This window comes from Marmota monax, unplaced genomic scaffold, assembly GCF_021218885.2.
Source record: "Marmota monax isolate L192 unplaced genomic scaffold, Marmota_monax_Labrador192_F-V1.1 WCK01_AAM20220418_F8-fsc00105, whole genome shotgun sequence".
Taxonomy (NCBI): Eukaryota; Metazoa; Chordata; class Mammalia; order Rodentia; family Sciuridae; genus Marmota; species Marmota monax.
The window spans coordinates 4,298,071-4,313,150 of record NW_026692947.1 but is presented as its reverse complement, the minus strand read 5'-3'; the positions used below and the strand labels follow the sequence as shown (position 1 = coordinate 4,313,150).

General features: G+C 47.5%; 1 protein-coding gene across 6 annotated transcripts in view; it reads left to right on the top strand.

The window, feature by feature from the left end:
- The window catches only part of Lamb3 (laminin subunit beta 3), a 43,504-nt gene that overhangs the window by 16,246 nt on the left and 12,178 nt on the right, over positions 1-15,080 (top strand). For all 6 annotated transcript variants that reach the window (XM_058581942.1, XM_058581943.1, XM_046452252.2 and 3 more), the window contains 10 exons: positions 3,143-3,257; positions 3,811-3,884; positions 7,042-7,233; positions 8,475-8,538; positions 8,870-9,063; positions 10,897-11,017; positions 11,760-11,948; positions 13,197-13,352; positions 13,767-13,963; positions 14,393-14,507. In XM_058581942.1, the coding sequence (XP_058437925.1) occupies positions 3,143-3,257; positions 3,811-3,884; positions 7,042-7,233; positions 8,475-8,538; positions 8,870-9,063; positions 10,897-11,017; positions 11,760-11,948; positions 13,197-13,352; positions 13,767-13,963; positions 14,393-14,507 (1,417 nt within the window). The remainder of the gene's footprint in view (positions 1-3,142; positions 3,258-3,810; positions 3,885-7,041; positions 7,234-8,474; positions 8,539-8,869; positions 9,064-10,896; positions 11,018-11,759; positions 11,949-13,196; positions 13,353-13,766; positions 13,964-14,392; positions 14,508-15,080) is intronic.

The window sequence follows — 15,080 nt, the reverse complement described above, 5'->3', positions numbered from 1 at the left end:
ATGTTTGAGGTGATGTTTGTACAAGTTTATGTCCAACATTTTTTTTTTCCCATAAAAAGGAATGTAGTCACTCCTTCATGTAATTAAACTTTTTATTTCAACTTTTAAAAAATTTCTTTTTGTGTTACTGGCAATTGCACCCACTAAACTGTCTTTAATAATTACATAATATTCTGTCATTTGGGAGTATCAAGGGCATTTCCACAGTCTCTAGCTCTTTGTCCCATGGCCCAGGGAAAGAAAGAGCCTTGTTTCTGGCACTCTCCTGGCCAAGGGCAGGCTGGGATCAGCTCCCAGCAGAGCTGGGAGTGGGGAGCTCTGGTGACAGGCGCCTGGCCGGAAGGCAGCTGGCCCTTGTCTCTCCTCAGGACATGTGCTGAGTGCAGACAGAGGATGGGGAGTGGAAAAGTTTGCCCCTGAGGGGCTGGGCAGAGTGTGGAGAAGGGCATGCTCATTTCCAGGGACCAAAATAGGATTCTGGAGGGGAGTCAGACTCCAGCAAGAGCCTTCTCTTGCTCAGAATGGACTATGGTCAAGGCCCAGGTATTCAGCCAGGGACACATCTCCAGTCTTAGTGGTAACTGAGTTGAAGAAGCCGATTCTTCTCAAAGACTCTTTGCCTTGGGCATCTCCCACGATTGGCTTCAGGGTCCGCACAAACCCTTCTTGGAGTTCACTGGGCAAGATAGAGATGGTCACCCTTTACTGTGCCTCTCGCAGGGTCTGCTGTTCAGATGGTTTCCTATGGAAATAGGGGGTAAAAGGGAGGGGAAAAAAAGTGAGGGTGAGAGAGGTGGTTAGGGACTCTTTGGTGCTGACACTGGTGATGACTCCATAGGAAAGTCATATTGCCTCTTTGAGCCTCAGCCTTCTCAAAAATAAAATGGAATGAGCAGTACTTATCACATAAAAGTTATCATGAAATTTATATGGGAAATTGTATTGAAATTACCTATTATAGTTCTTGGTACATAGTAGTCACTCCATCACTTCTTTGTTTATTTATTTATTTTTGCTATGGGTTCTCCCTATGTTGCCCAGGCTTATTCTGAACTCCCGAGCTTAAGCAATTCTCCTGCCTCAACCTCCAGAGTAGCTGGACGTATAGGCCCATCATTTAATAATGACATTTGATTTTCTCCTAAATGCTCACCTCTCCTTTTAAACTCTGGGCGAGGGAAGGAAGTGTCTATCAATAATGTTAATGAAAATAGTTGGTATTTATTGGGCATTTACAATTCATTCTTTCATTCAACAAGTATTTAGTGAGGGTCTGCTATGTGCTAGATCCATTTCTAAGCAGCGGGACTACAAAAGGGAAGGAAAGCAATCATCATCCCCCTGACCTCATGGAGTAAACAAACTGTAAACAAACAAACAAAAAACAGATGATAAATGCACAAATGTCAAGTGGAGATATGTATTATGAAGAATAATGTAGCAGGGCAAGGGAAGGGACAGTGACAGAGATGGGGAAGGGACAGGTGAGTAGTGGGTGCTGTTTATATAGGGCACATGTGCTGGCATTATTTGAGCATTAAGCTCCCAAAGGATAGTGTTTAATAAGGCGGATTTTGATTATGATGAGGATGCCTCCAAGCATCAGGAAGGGTGACAGCTCTCTTCTTTTGAAGATTGGATGTGAGAGCTGGGAAGTGGAGTGGGAAGCCGAGGCCCAGGGCAGGGCCTGTGGCTCCCCCATTGTGTTCTCTGGGTCCCACCTTTGTTGGCAGTGGAGGGGGAAGATGAATGCTGGGCAAGGATTTCCTACAAGTCAAGGCACAGGCACGGCGCACTCACTCAATCTCTTTGGAACTGAACTGTCAGTGAATCCATTCAGTTCTAAGACACCAGCCTCGTCTGTGTATGGCCTTTTATGAATGTGGTGGAGTCCGAGGAACCAGCAGGCTGCAGAGATGGCCACCAGAGCCCCTTCTCGATTGTGATGAAAGGAGGTTTAGGGAAAAGCAGAGGCCTGGGGTATGTGGAGGTCCAGTTGTCCCTACCCAGAAGGACCATAGAAGGAAGAATTTGTAGAAGGAAGAATTTGTAGTCCTCTGGATTGTGTTCTTGAAGTTGAGCACAGGGCTTGGGATCATGCTTACTCAGAGAAAAGCAATTTTGTATGTATAGCATGGGAGAGCGGGGACAAAGTTGTTTTGTAATCTGTGTTGTGTGTATGTATGTGTGTGTGCACATGCATGTGTATGCATAGGCACAAACTCAAAGAGCAAGGTACATGTGGCCTCCCTGATCATATATTTTTCTTGGTGATCTTTGCCTACCATGAAGCCCATGGGATTCATAGCACTTGAAGAGATAGGCACAGTCCAGGGAAGGTGACTTGGGACTTGGGACTTCCTCAGTGAGGCTGGCTTCTCTCTTATGGATAGGGAATATGAAATCTGGGGAGACCCTACATCCCAGGTGTCTGTGCTGGAAGGCCTTGGAGATCACTTAACATCATCCCCCTGAGGAAAGGGCCTTTGTTTTGTTCACTATTTTAACTCCAGAGCCCACAGTTGTACCTGGCATTTGGTACCTACTCCATCAGTATTTGTTGGATGAATGAATGATTCTAGTCCAAACCACACTCAATTTATAAAGAAAATCAGTGTAAGAAGTGGGTTAACAAAGCTAGCCCTGAAAACACAAATTTCTTTATCTTCTTTTGGTGTCCCCTCTTCCTGATCCTCAAAATCCCAGCGTTTGCCAGTCAGGCTTTCAGGGTAAAGGAGATCAGATATAAAACTTTCCAGCTTGCATCTGACGCATACTCCACGCTAAATTGATGCAAATATCCCCTCCTTCTTGTTGCCTTTGGCACTCTTCTCAAGTTTCTCTTCAAGACAACATCGTGTTTCAAGGTTATTTTTTCCACCACTTTATACCCCTTTATAGCTACAACATCTATTTACTATTCAATTGTATGTTAGTAGGGACAGAAAGGAATTAAATCAAAAGATGTCCAATAGCTCTGTTTTTAAGAAATTTACCTTTCCAAGTGTATTAATGAAATCAATGGATCCCTGGAGGTAGGATTCCCACAGAGGGCATGATATGTTGGGATCTCAGGTCACAAGGGCTAATTTGATGAGGACCCCCCCCGACCCTGAGCCTCTGCCATCTCTCTCCCCAACAGTGGCGACTGAAATGCTGCAAGTGTGACTCCAGGCTGCCTCACAACTACAATAGTCACCGAGTGGAGAATGTGGTCTCTTCCTCTGGCCCCACGCGCTGGTGGCAGTCCCAGAACGGTGAGGATCTCCCGCCTATAGGGGCTCAAACTTGCGGGGGAGCTCCACAGGCTGGGGCTAGATGGAGGTGCTCAGGAACCCTTTGGGTTTCTAGGTATTTCTTATGGCAGTGGGGCATGGGAGGTTGACAAGCAGAACCTTCTCTATATATATATATTTGAGATCTATTGGGTGTTAGAGGTGAAAAGCTTTTTGGATGTTAAGGAAAGGTTATGAGGAGAGAGAACTGCCTTTATTTCACTCTATGGAGTTTCAATGGGTGGTGCATGGAAAGAATTGAGCTTCAGAATCAGTGTGGACAGACAAGTTGAAACCCACTAAGCTGTGAGAAGCATCAGGTGATGGTGGGGAGGAAATTTGGCCCAAATCAGACAGGATCTTGAATAGATCACCCAAGTACAAATGTACTGGTAATCTCCTCTCCCAGAGGTAAACCAGAGAATCAAGGTTGGAGTGTTTTGCACTTCCTAGAGCTAGTCTAGACCAGGACCTTATGCAGGCCTGGGAAGGTGGGAAGTCTCTGACCTAATGCTTTTACCATTTTTCCTTTCAGATGTGAGCCCTGTCTCTCTGCAGCTGGATTTGGACAGGAGACTGCAGCTTCATGACATCACAATGGATTTTAAGGTGTGCTTTCTGGAAACGGTGATGGATAATAGAGGCGGTCCTGCGCTCTGTGGGCTTAGGCCACTCCCAGGCTGGGAGTGATAGCACCAAATGCTGCGTGGCCCCCTCCCCAGGCCTGGAGACATTTACCACGAGCTTATATCAAGGTAGCAACAGAGGTTTGGCTCTTGAAAGGAGTTGTGTTGCTAGGCTCCCTGTCTTGTTTATGTCAAGATTATCTGTTCTCTTCCTCTCTGTATCCCCTATCCTTAACCCATCTGATTAACTCAACTCTGCCAAGTACTGATTCTGGTGGGCCCAATTGCTTATTATCCACTGTGTATTCTGGTATACTCTGTTTAATAACTTTGCAGATGACTTTAAATTTAGCCAATAGCAAAGAACTATCCATGCGAAAGATGTCCCTTTAGGACGGCTCTCTTGATGGGCCTTCCACTCCTCCAGTGCTATTACTTTTCAAATTATTTTCAGATTCCTGGACTAATTTCTGAGATAATCCTTTTAGAGAGGACATTTCCTTCATTCTTCCCTTGCTTAGGGCCTCACTAAGTTACTGGGATTGGCCTCAAATTTACAATTTTCCTGCCTCAACCTCCCATGTCACTGGGATTACACGTGTGTACCACTGTGCCCGGTGGAATACATTCATTCATTTGTGACAGGTCATTTTTTTCTTTCCACAGAAGCTTTGATTTCATTATTTCTACAGAAATCATTAAATGTGAAAGGATCAAGTTTGGTTAATAAGATTAGATGATCAGGAAAAGCAATATGATTTTCAAGAGTTAAAAAGTGCTTGGAGTTAAAAAGTAATAGGACCTAATTTCTTACATGACTGAGAAAGTTGGCTCTAAGAGCCATGCCTTATGTAAAGGTCAAGAGTATTTTGAGAAAGGACCGCATTGTTTGAATGGATGCCCAGTCTCGAAAGGTGACAATTTTGAAGGGCAACTGTCACTTGGATGGACACTCTTAAATGGTCTCATTGCTTTATTATGCTTCACCCATTCATTTATTTGTCAGTTCTTGTCACACACGTATTGGACACTGATTACATGTTGGGTTTGATGTCAGATGTTAGGGATAGAAAGATAAGTAAAGCTGAATCAACACTCTTCAAGCTGCTTTTACAATATGCAGGGAAGACCGAGACCTAGTAGTGACAGTGTAATGGGTGTTGGGACATTGGTAAGAATAGGCCTTGGCGAGCATGGGAGGGAGTATCCAGCTAGGTCTGCCTTGGTATGGGGTGGTGGTTGGGTTTTCAGAGAATGCATTCAGGGGAAGATTAAACTTCACAGATCAGTAATAACCAGGACAAAGGCGATGTTCATTCCAGGCCAAGAGAATAGCAAGCACCAAGGCCAGGAGGTGAGACAGGAAGGTATACAATTGGGGAGGGGGCCCGTGAATCCCTTCTGGGTTTGGTGGCTAAAAAGCATTTATGGAGGTAAGAGGACTGTACACTGATGAGTGGTGAATTTACAGATGTAAATGTGGTGGGGGGCAGCAGACTAAAGATACATTCATCCAGAAAATGTATACGAAGCACCTACTGTGTGCTTAATGCTGGGGATACAGCTGTGAGCGAGATGGGCCAATTGGCCTACGCTCTAGTGTGCTGTTTCTGAACCAAGGGTGATTTGGCTGTCTACATTTCCCTAGGGGATATGTGGCAATTTCTGGAGACATGTTTGGTTGTCCCAACTGTGGATACAGTATTGACATCTTCTGGGTAGAGGTCAGGGATGTTGCTAACCATTCTACAATGCACAGGGCAGCCCCTCGAACTAAGGGTTATCCAACTCAAAATATTAACAGTGCAGAGGTTGAGAAATCCTGGTCTAAAGTAAGAAAATAAAAAGTAGGAAACTGAAAAATAATTCATTGGAAATTGTGGTGGGTTTTCTGAAGGAGATGAGATGCTGGGATAGGAAATAATGGTGGGGTGGGGTGGGATGAGCATGGTGTGGGCAGAAGAATTCACCTCCTAGAGGAAGTGACATTTAAACTGAGAACAGAAGATGAGAGGGGATGCCCTGGGGGGAGGACCATTTTGAGCACAAAGAGAACAGGAGGACTGGCACCAAGGTGTTGAGGGAGTGAGGTTGGTGTGGTTAAACTCTTGTGGAGATGGAAGTGTCTGAGGAGGGTGAGGAGGCAGTCAGGGCCCAGGAACCCAGGGCCTCTTCTCTCACAGTCAGAAGATCGGATTTTAAAAAGAGTGGGTTGGAGGATTTTTAGCTAAGGAATGACACAGTCCATGTGTATGTTTTCAAAGAGAGAGCTCTTTCTGTATGGGGCAGGTGTGACTGAGTTAAGAGGTAGGAGCGAATGGATGAGGGGATATAAGATGGAGACTGTGGGGAAGGCTAAGTGGTGGTGGTGGTGGGGTGATAGGAAGTGGCACTGAAGTTGGAGAGGTGGACCTGATTTAGGTTCTGTTTTGGAGCTTTCTGAACTTTCAATATAAGAAGTGGCACAAGCTGGGAAGCCACCCAGAATGGAGGTAATCACCGAGGAGAGGGACAGGGACATATGTATATCATGCCTAGAGCTTGCATTTTATCTTTAGACCAATGCAGATTGATAGGGGAGTGTCATGATCAAATAAATAAACTATACAGGAAGATCTCTCCGGTGAAATGGGGGCAGTGGTTGGAGGTCCAGGACAGAGGCTGGACATGAGTTCCACGCTGTGGGCAATAATTCAGGGTCAGTATGACCATAGCCTGGACTATGGCCATAGATGACCATATCAGAGATGAGGAGAGGGTGGGTGCGGGGGAGAAGAAGGACAGAACCCAGGTTTACTAGGGATAAAAATGGTTACCGTGGGAAGTGCAGGTGTGGGAGAATTTTCTGGCATGGAAGACCGGTGGGGGAAGTGGGATGACTGATCTAGGAGGGATCACATCTTCTGGAATACAGATTTTGTTTCTGTTTCTTTCCACAGTTTCCCTGGGCACAAACTTCTGTGGTCTATGGTTTGCCAGGAGGATTGGGTGGGGATGCCCCTGAGTCTACTTGTTCCTACTGGGCCTCTTTTTATCACCCTCATTGGAGGAACCTGTTTCTGTGATTATGTTTCATGGGCACACCACCAGAGCCCCCCTTTCCTTTGTTTCTCAGGGTCCTCCTGTTTGTGTCTTTCCAGGGGCCTCTGCCAGCAGGCATGCTGATTGAGCGCTCCTCAGATTTTGGCAAGACCTGGCGGGTGTACCAGTACCTGGCTGCAGACTGTACCTCTGCCTTCCCCCGGGTCCGCCAGGGCCAGCCCCAGAGTTGGCAAGATGCCCGGTGCCAGCCCTTGCCCCAGAGACCTAATGGACACCTAAATGGGGGAAAGGTATGTAGAGAGACCCCTGAAAAAGTAAGCACAGCTGTACCCAAAGTCCCCTAGTTCACAAAGTCACAAGGAGTCTTAAGAAGAAGCGATAACACCAGTGGCCAGTTTCCCTTGCAGTCTCTCCTGATTTCCCCAATAATGATGCCCTGCAAGCATTGATTGGGATATTTCAGAAGCAGCTTGAGGCCCTCTTCCATAGCCTCTTCCCAGGCTACTCATTGGCACATCCCTATATGGAGAGGAGAAAATTACAAAAATTCATCTTCACTTTGGCAGGATTCAACACAAAAATGAAAATTTTTTGATTGAAATCATCCATTTGGTCCAGTCCTAGTCCTTGGAGGGAAATTCAGGTATAAAGAGTTCTAGGTTACTTGAATTTAAATTCTGAGCTGGGAATGAGAACCCGATTCTATAAACACCCAGAATGCTTCTCTACAAATCCTCCTAAATGTTGGCCAAACTTTTTGTAACTGAATTCCCCATTCCCTGGTGGAGGAGGCTGGTTTCTCTTCTCCTGTCTCTGGCTGGGATGGGGTGACTCCCAAGAGCTGCACCCAGGTGAACCAATGCCGAGTGATCCCTGCCTGCAGCTTGTATAGCTGCTTCCTTCAGGCGGGACAGCTCCTCCTTGTTTACATCCTTATCCAAGTCTAGGTTCCCCATGCTCTCCAGACTCTAGATCAGAGCCAGGACTTTTTCCTGATTTGTGGAGGGTTGGCTTAAAAACTTCCTGGGATATGCAAGGAAGTCACGTCCACTGAGTGGTTTTGATTATAAATAATTTTAAAAAATTGAAATTAGGATTGTCTAGAGTGCCATGGTTACTAAGTTCATGTAGTTTTGGGTTCTGGACCCCTCCCTTCATTCATCCTATGACGTTAGAAAATTAGAATCTGTTGAAACTCCATGTGTAGATCATGTATATCACAATAATTTTTGGCCCAAGAAAATCAGAAAATTCTTGAGATACCTTTATTTTTAACTGGAGAGGAGAAGTTGTACAAATGCGCGCACGTGCATGCGTGCACACACACATACACACACACACACTCACTTAGTGCCTAGCAGTTATCTTGCTCATCCAGAGCAGGTGGTGGGCTCATGAGGTGGTCTCTCTCATGTTCCAGAAAAGAAGAACCTCTGATTATAAGAAGGGTGGAGCACAGAATGGAAAGGAAGGGCTCCGAGCTGGGGCACGCTGTTATGCTTTGGTTCTTCCCTTTCTCCCCTCTGTATAGGTTCAACTTAACCTTATGGATTTAGCATCTGGGATTCCAGCAACTCAAAGTCAAAAAATTCAAGGTCAGTTTGGCTGCTCTTCCTGCTAGTGGGACTGTTAGTGGGGAATAAAACAAGTTGGAACCAAGGTCATGGAAATTTCCTGTTCTCTCCTATTTTTCTGACATAATTCTTGCCTGGCTTGCCTCTTAGGGTTATTGTGTGCAGGATGCTGTGAGAAGGTGGGGGGCTGGGTAGGGTGGTCCCTTGGATAATGTGAAGGCAGGACAGAGGGATGGGGCTATCAAAATACTTTTTAAAAATCTATCCTGGCCTAGGAGATTATTTGCCTCTAACTTCCTTTCTTGGTTTTTACCTTTCCCAACCTCCCCCTCCTTGTTTCTGCCCCTCTCAGAGTTGGGAGACATCACAAACTTGAGAGTCAACTTCACCAGGCTGGCCCCAATGCCCCAGAGGGGTTTCTATCCCCCCAGCGCCTACTTTGCAGTGTCCCAGCTGCGTCTGCAGGGGAGCTGCTTCTGTCATGGCCACGCTGACCACTGTGCACCCAAGCCTGCAGCCCCTGAAAATCCCTCCTCTGCTGTGCAGGTGACAGCCCAGGGTGGGGAGGGCCATGGGGAAAGGGCAGGACCGGGTGGGTAGACTAAGGGTGTTCTTGGGGCTCCTGTGACACAGAGAGGACACACAACTTAAGACTTGGGTATTTAGTATTTCAGTAATAATAAAAATTATTTTAAGGAACTGTCATTTCCGAAATTAGACTTTTGTGGTATTTATGCAGACCTGCTTTATAGCTTGAGATGGTTTTGATTTTTCTTATCAAAACCATATTATAAGTGTATATGTGGCTGCCCACGGGGAGCTTAAGGCAAAGCTTCTTACCCGGGCTATGTACTGTATTTACAATGCGTAAATTGCCATTTATAACATTATTATCTAAAAATGTAAATATGAAAATATTGTAAATTATCATTTTATTGGGTACTTAGGAAAAACTTGCATGGACCTCCACCATCAGGTATTCTATTTTATTATTTGATTTAAAGGTCCAGTAGGTTGCAGGGTGCCACCAGGGTAAAGGCTATCCAGTGTGAGAAACAGGGCAGGTGATTGAGTAATATTAGTATGGATGGGAAGTCTATCCCAGGCTTGCAAACGGGGTTCAGCAGGGCTGGGTATAGAAGCCCCAGTTTAACAAGCTTCCCAGGGCGTTATACTGTGAAACCAGGCCCAGGAGTGGAAGAGAGAGAGCCTTGGCTAAAGAAGCCCTTTTCTGGGGCATCGGTTTTTCTGTCAGCACATGGGGGCACAGTGTTTGTCCTGGTAGTAAAGGGACATGAAGAAATATGCAGATCAGCCCAGGGTGGGGAGGTGCAAATGGCATGGCATAGTTGCTTTGTTCTTTATTCCTGGACCAACTGCAACCCCAAGTTGCAGAGGAGTCTAGCAGGGGCCAGCTCAGGGGACGGACCGGTGATTCCTTAAGGCCCATAAGACAAATGAAAGGAACTGAAGTGCGGTGAGAGGAGATCACTGCTTTTAAAAGGCACAGATGCATGGGCCTGTCCCCTGAGATTTAAGCTGAACTGGGTCTGGGCATTGGTGTTTCCCAAAACACTCCCCAGGTGATTGTGAAGTGCAGCCAGGGTTGGAATTTATGGAACTTGAGGGACCAGGGAGGTCTTAGGAAGGAGGTGCCATTCTAGCTGGAGTTACTGGGTGGGGATTTGCTGGGGAATACAGAAGAAGAGAATTCTAGACGGAAGGAAAAACATCAGAAATGGCCAAGAGATGGGGGCAAGCAGGGTACAGGGAGTGATTCAAAGCTCAGCTTGCTGTGCTGTCGGCAGGGAGCAGGGGATGAGAATGGAGCAAACGTGGTACGGGTCCTCCAATCCCAAGCTGAGGGTGTTGGGTTTAATTTGGGAGGCAATTAACACACAACAACTATTCTATTTTTATACCTTAATGAGCCTAGTAACGATTTATCGTAAGAGTCCCATTAGCCAAACAACTTAGTCACGAATTGCTGGAATATAAATATCCAGAGAGCCCACCACCCTTCTAGAATCACAGTTTACCCACAAGGGTGTCTGATCACCTTCTAGGTGCAGCCTTGGACTGGGCATCCTGGAGTGTCCAAGGGAAAAGAATGAGCTTGTAAAATCCTTGCTAGAGGAACAGTGAGGGTACATTCACATGTGTGTGCTCTCACACACAGAACAACAGTAGGAAGGACACTGTAACTGTCACAAGAGCTGGGCAAGGGCTGGTGGGTGCATTCAGGAAGAGCATCCTGAGGGCCTGAGGTCTGGGCAGGCCCAGAGGGGTGGGCAGGAGGGTCTCACAGGAGAGGGCAGCTCCATCCCTGGGGCTCTCCTTTGTTAATTATTCTTGATGACCCAAGGTTGCCTTTCCCAGGTCCATGATGTCTGTGTCTGCCAGCACAACACTGCTGGCCCCAACTGTGAACGCTGTGCCCCCTTCTATAACAACCGGCCCTGGAGACCTGCAGAGACCCAAAACCCCCATGAATGTCAAAGTAAGAACCTGGGGTCACCCCCCTTCCCTTTAATGACTGAGTTGGTTGCTGACCCTGCTGCAACTCACTGACCTTGCCTGGGACAGAGCGAGAATCTGTTTTTTATTTTTGAAATCTAAACCAAATTGGAGTCTTGCAATTTAAGCTGTCCTGGCTGTGTGGGGGTGGAGAGAGGATTGGGTGGGAACTTCTACTGTCTCTGCCTTGTTTTCAGCCAGCCCTGGAGGGGTCAGGGCTTGGTTTCTGCTGATGACACATGGCTCTCACAGTGTCCCCAGAGCCTTCTTCCTCTGGCCCCTCCAGTTGCTTTATCCTGGGTCAAACATATCTGGTTCCCTATTGTCAGTTTTTCTACATCAAATGGTCCCTTGGAGTCAGAGTCTTTGCTCACATAGCCCCAGGAAGGCAGTGACCCTGCAGGAGATTCATGGTGGCCAGAGGGCTGAGGATAGGCCATTCAAAGGGCTCTCTCTTTGCTCCAGCAAGGCCACTGTTCTTGACTTCACCCCTGCCCACCATACACTTGGGAATCAGGAGGCCTGAGTCCTCATTTTACTTAGCTTTCTTCCTGGTTGTGTATCCCTAAGTATATTACACAAGGCTCCTTGACCTCATCTTCCCATTTCCCTGCCCTGATGGTCTTGTAGAGTTGCTAGAGATTCTAAGGAGCTGCCTTGGCTCATGCTTGGTGGATGGCAATGGTGCTGGTCAGATATCAATTTGGGGATCCCCTTTTTTTCAGGGTGTGATTGCAATGGGCATTCAGAGACATGTCACTTCGACCCATCTGTATTTGCTGCCAGCCAAGGGGCACATGGAGGTGTGTGTGACAATTGCCGGGACCACACTGAGGGCAAGAACTGTGAGCGGTGTCAGCTGCACTATTTCCGGAACCGGCGACCAGGAGCCCCTATTCAAGAGACCTGTATTCGTGAGTAGGAGCCCCAGGGACCCAGAGTGTCATTCATCAATTACTCCCCACTTTCTCTAGTTACAAAAGGACACATGTCCCTGGGGATATAAAGGCCATTGGGGAGCACAAAGACTTGGTCATAAATCAGGACTTGTGGTGGTTCTTTTAACTTAGCTGTGTACTATTAAACAAATCATTTAACCTCAGTGGACCATCAATCAATGAGCCAATCAGTACATAGCCTTACTTTGGGCATAGAAGAGAAAAAAATAAACGTAAGCTATGGCTCCTGTGGTCTGGTAATATAAAGCATACACACAAAAGAGTAATGAAATCTCTTTGCCCATGATGTTGCCTTTACCATGTGGCAATGTGGTTTGATACTTGTTTTTCTATTTACTCAATATCGATAACTCTTCCAAGATCCTGTCTTATTTTCTCTGGTCCTAACACAATTGACTAACAAATAATCGATGCTCAAGGAATGCTTGTTGAATGAACACATGAATGTAAGGGGCTGGAACAGTCAGAGGCGGCTAACATGCCCACAAGGGCTCAAACTGCACACAGGAGAGAGCAAACTAGACTGAGGCAGGCGGGTGGAGGCGGTTTTAATCAGCCAAGACTTTGGCAATGAAGGAGTATTTTGTTTTGAAAAGCATAATAGAGGCCAAGGAGTCTGGTAGGGGAAAGCTGGGTCACTTCCTGTTGATATTATTTGTTTATGGAAAGACTGAGACACACTTGAGTTTGACTCTTGTGTTCAGCGTTCACTTGCAATGTGACAATGTGACCTTTAGTAAGTTCTTTAGCATCTCAGAGCCTCAGCTTCCTCATCAGTACAGTGGGGATTAGAATCCTCACATTTCAGGGTTATCATGAGCATTATGAGACAACATTGGAGAGTGCCTGGTTCAGTGCTTGGTACATAGTAGTTGTTTGGTAAATCATGAAAACCAAAATATATGGTATAGTGTTTAACATATGGTTAATATGGTATAGTGTTTAACATCCTCAACTGTCTTTCTACCTAATTGATATTTACTCTTTTATTACTCATAAGAAGCTAGGAGGGATGTATTATTTTCCCATTAAACAGATGAAGAAACAGAGGTGCAGAGGGGTATAAAGTACTTGATTGAGGTTGTAAGATTAACAAATAACCGATGGTGGAACAAAGATTTGAACCAGGCAGTGTAGCTCCTAGAATCTGCTTTGAGCTCTCAAAATTTCTTTATTATTGCCACGGCTGCTTTTGTCTCTCAGCTTGTGAGTGTGATCCGGATGGGGCAGTGCCAGGGGCTCCCTGTGACCCAGTAACCGGGCAATGTGTGTGCAAAGAACATGTGCAGGGAGAGCGCTGTGACCTTTGCAAGCCAGGCTTCACAGGACTCACCTACACCAACCCACAGGGCTGCCACCGTGAGTAGGGGACCTGGCCCAGTGTGGTGTGGGGTGGGATGCATGGGCCCCCAGTCCAAATCTTGCGCTGCTGTCTTCAGAGGAAATCCCACTCAAGGGCAGACAGTGGGGTTGGGCTGGTAGGTCAGATTTCTTCTTTCCCAGCACAAGTGCTGTGCTACTAGCCACCAGCAGGTGGCAGCACAGGCCCTGGGTTGGAAGGTAGGACTGAGTCAGCCAGAGCAAGGGTGGGCCTGCCGGCCGCCAAGCTGCCAGGTGGCTGGGAAGGCACAGTGGTCGTGAGTCAGCCATGTTATCCACAGGGGACCGCCCTGCCCAGTGCTTTTTCCTGGCTGGCCTCCTCCCTGCATGTGTGTCTTCTGGGGCTGAATTTTTTTCGTGGTGTCTGCTTGAGCTCAGCCCGCCCTCCTGCAGGTTGTGACTGCAGCATCCTGGGGTCCCAGCGGGACATGCCCTGTGATGAGGAGAGTGGGCGCTGCCTGTGTCTGCCCAACGTGGTGGGTCCCAAATGTGACCAGTGCGCTCCCTACCACTGGAAACTGGCCAGTGGCCGGGGCTGCGAGCCATGTGCCTGTGACCCGCACAACTCCCTCAGCCCCCAGTGCAACCAGGTATGAGGTGGGATGGCCCCAGGGGCTCCTCACAGGAGAGGGGGATCTGCCCACCAACATCTCTGTCTTAACTTCATGCTACCCTTGTGGGAACTTTGAAAGTCAGGCTGGGATGCTTCTATCCCTGTTCCTCTTGGGGAAGGCCACCAGATGTCCCTCCCTCTGTGGCTCTCAGCCTTGGGCAATGCCATATTTGCCACACCTTCTGCAGAGCAACTTTGGGCTTTGACTTTTGTGCTTGTCTCTCGGGGGGGGGGGAATCCTTTTTTTTTTTTTTTTTTTTTTTTTTTGCAGTGGGGTGTGGGGTGAGTGCATCCTCTCTGGCCCTTGTTTCTATCTGTGGAGCAGGGGGCTGGGACATGATCCCTGATACCAGGGCCAGGCAGATCCTGTAAGATAAGGCCCCTGAAAGGTTCTTTCCCCTCTCAGTTCACAGGGCAGTGTCCCTGTCGGGAAGGGTTTAGTGGCCTCAAGTGCAGTGCTGCCGCACTCATCCGCCAGTGTCCAGACCGGACCTATGGAGATGTGGCCACAGGATGCCGAGGTGGGAGCTAACTGCGTGGTGAGACAAGCTTGTGGTGGGGTCACCCAGGTCTGTGAGGTGGTTGGACATCCTGCATTGTTAGGTGTGCTGTGAACCTGGGCAGCCCGGTGAGTGCCACACTCCTGCCACTGCTTGTCCTCCTTGCCCTGGAGTGGGGCTAACCAGAGGCGGCCCCCACGTCCACACCTCAGGAGGGTTGTCTTGCTCCCACTTCCCTTAGAACAGGCATTTGGAGAAGCAGGAGCAAGAAGCCCTGAGGGGGGAAGGGTGTCATTCCCAGAGTCGGCTTGATGTAGTGACAAGAGCACAGGACAGGAGTGTCCAGACCCGGTGCTGGCCTTAGTTCTGCCTCCCTGGTGACTGAGTGAGCCACTCTCCTCTGCACTCAGTTTCCTCATCGGAGGGAGGAGGCTTGTTAGCTCCTGGGCCTGAGCTGCCTCATCTATAAAAGTGGGAAGTACAGGGGGGGCACACCCAGCCTGTGTTTCTGTTCTAAGGAACAGTACGTGGCATCTGGGGGCTTTTGAGTAAGTTTTGCCTTTTTTCTAGCCACTGTGGACTGTTATTCTAAGT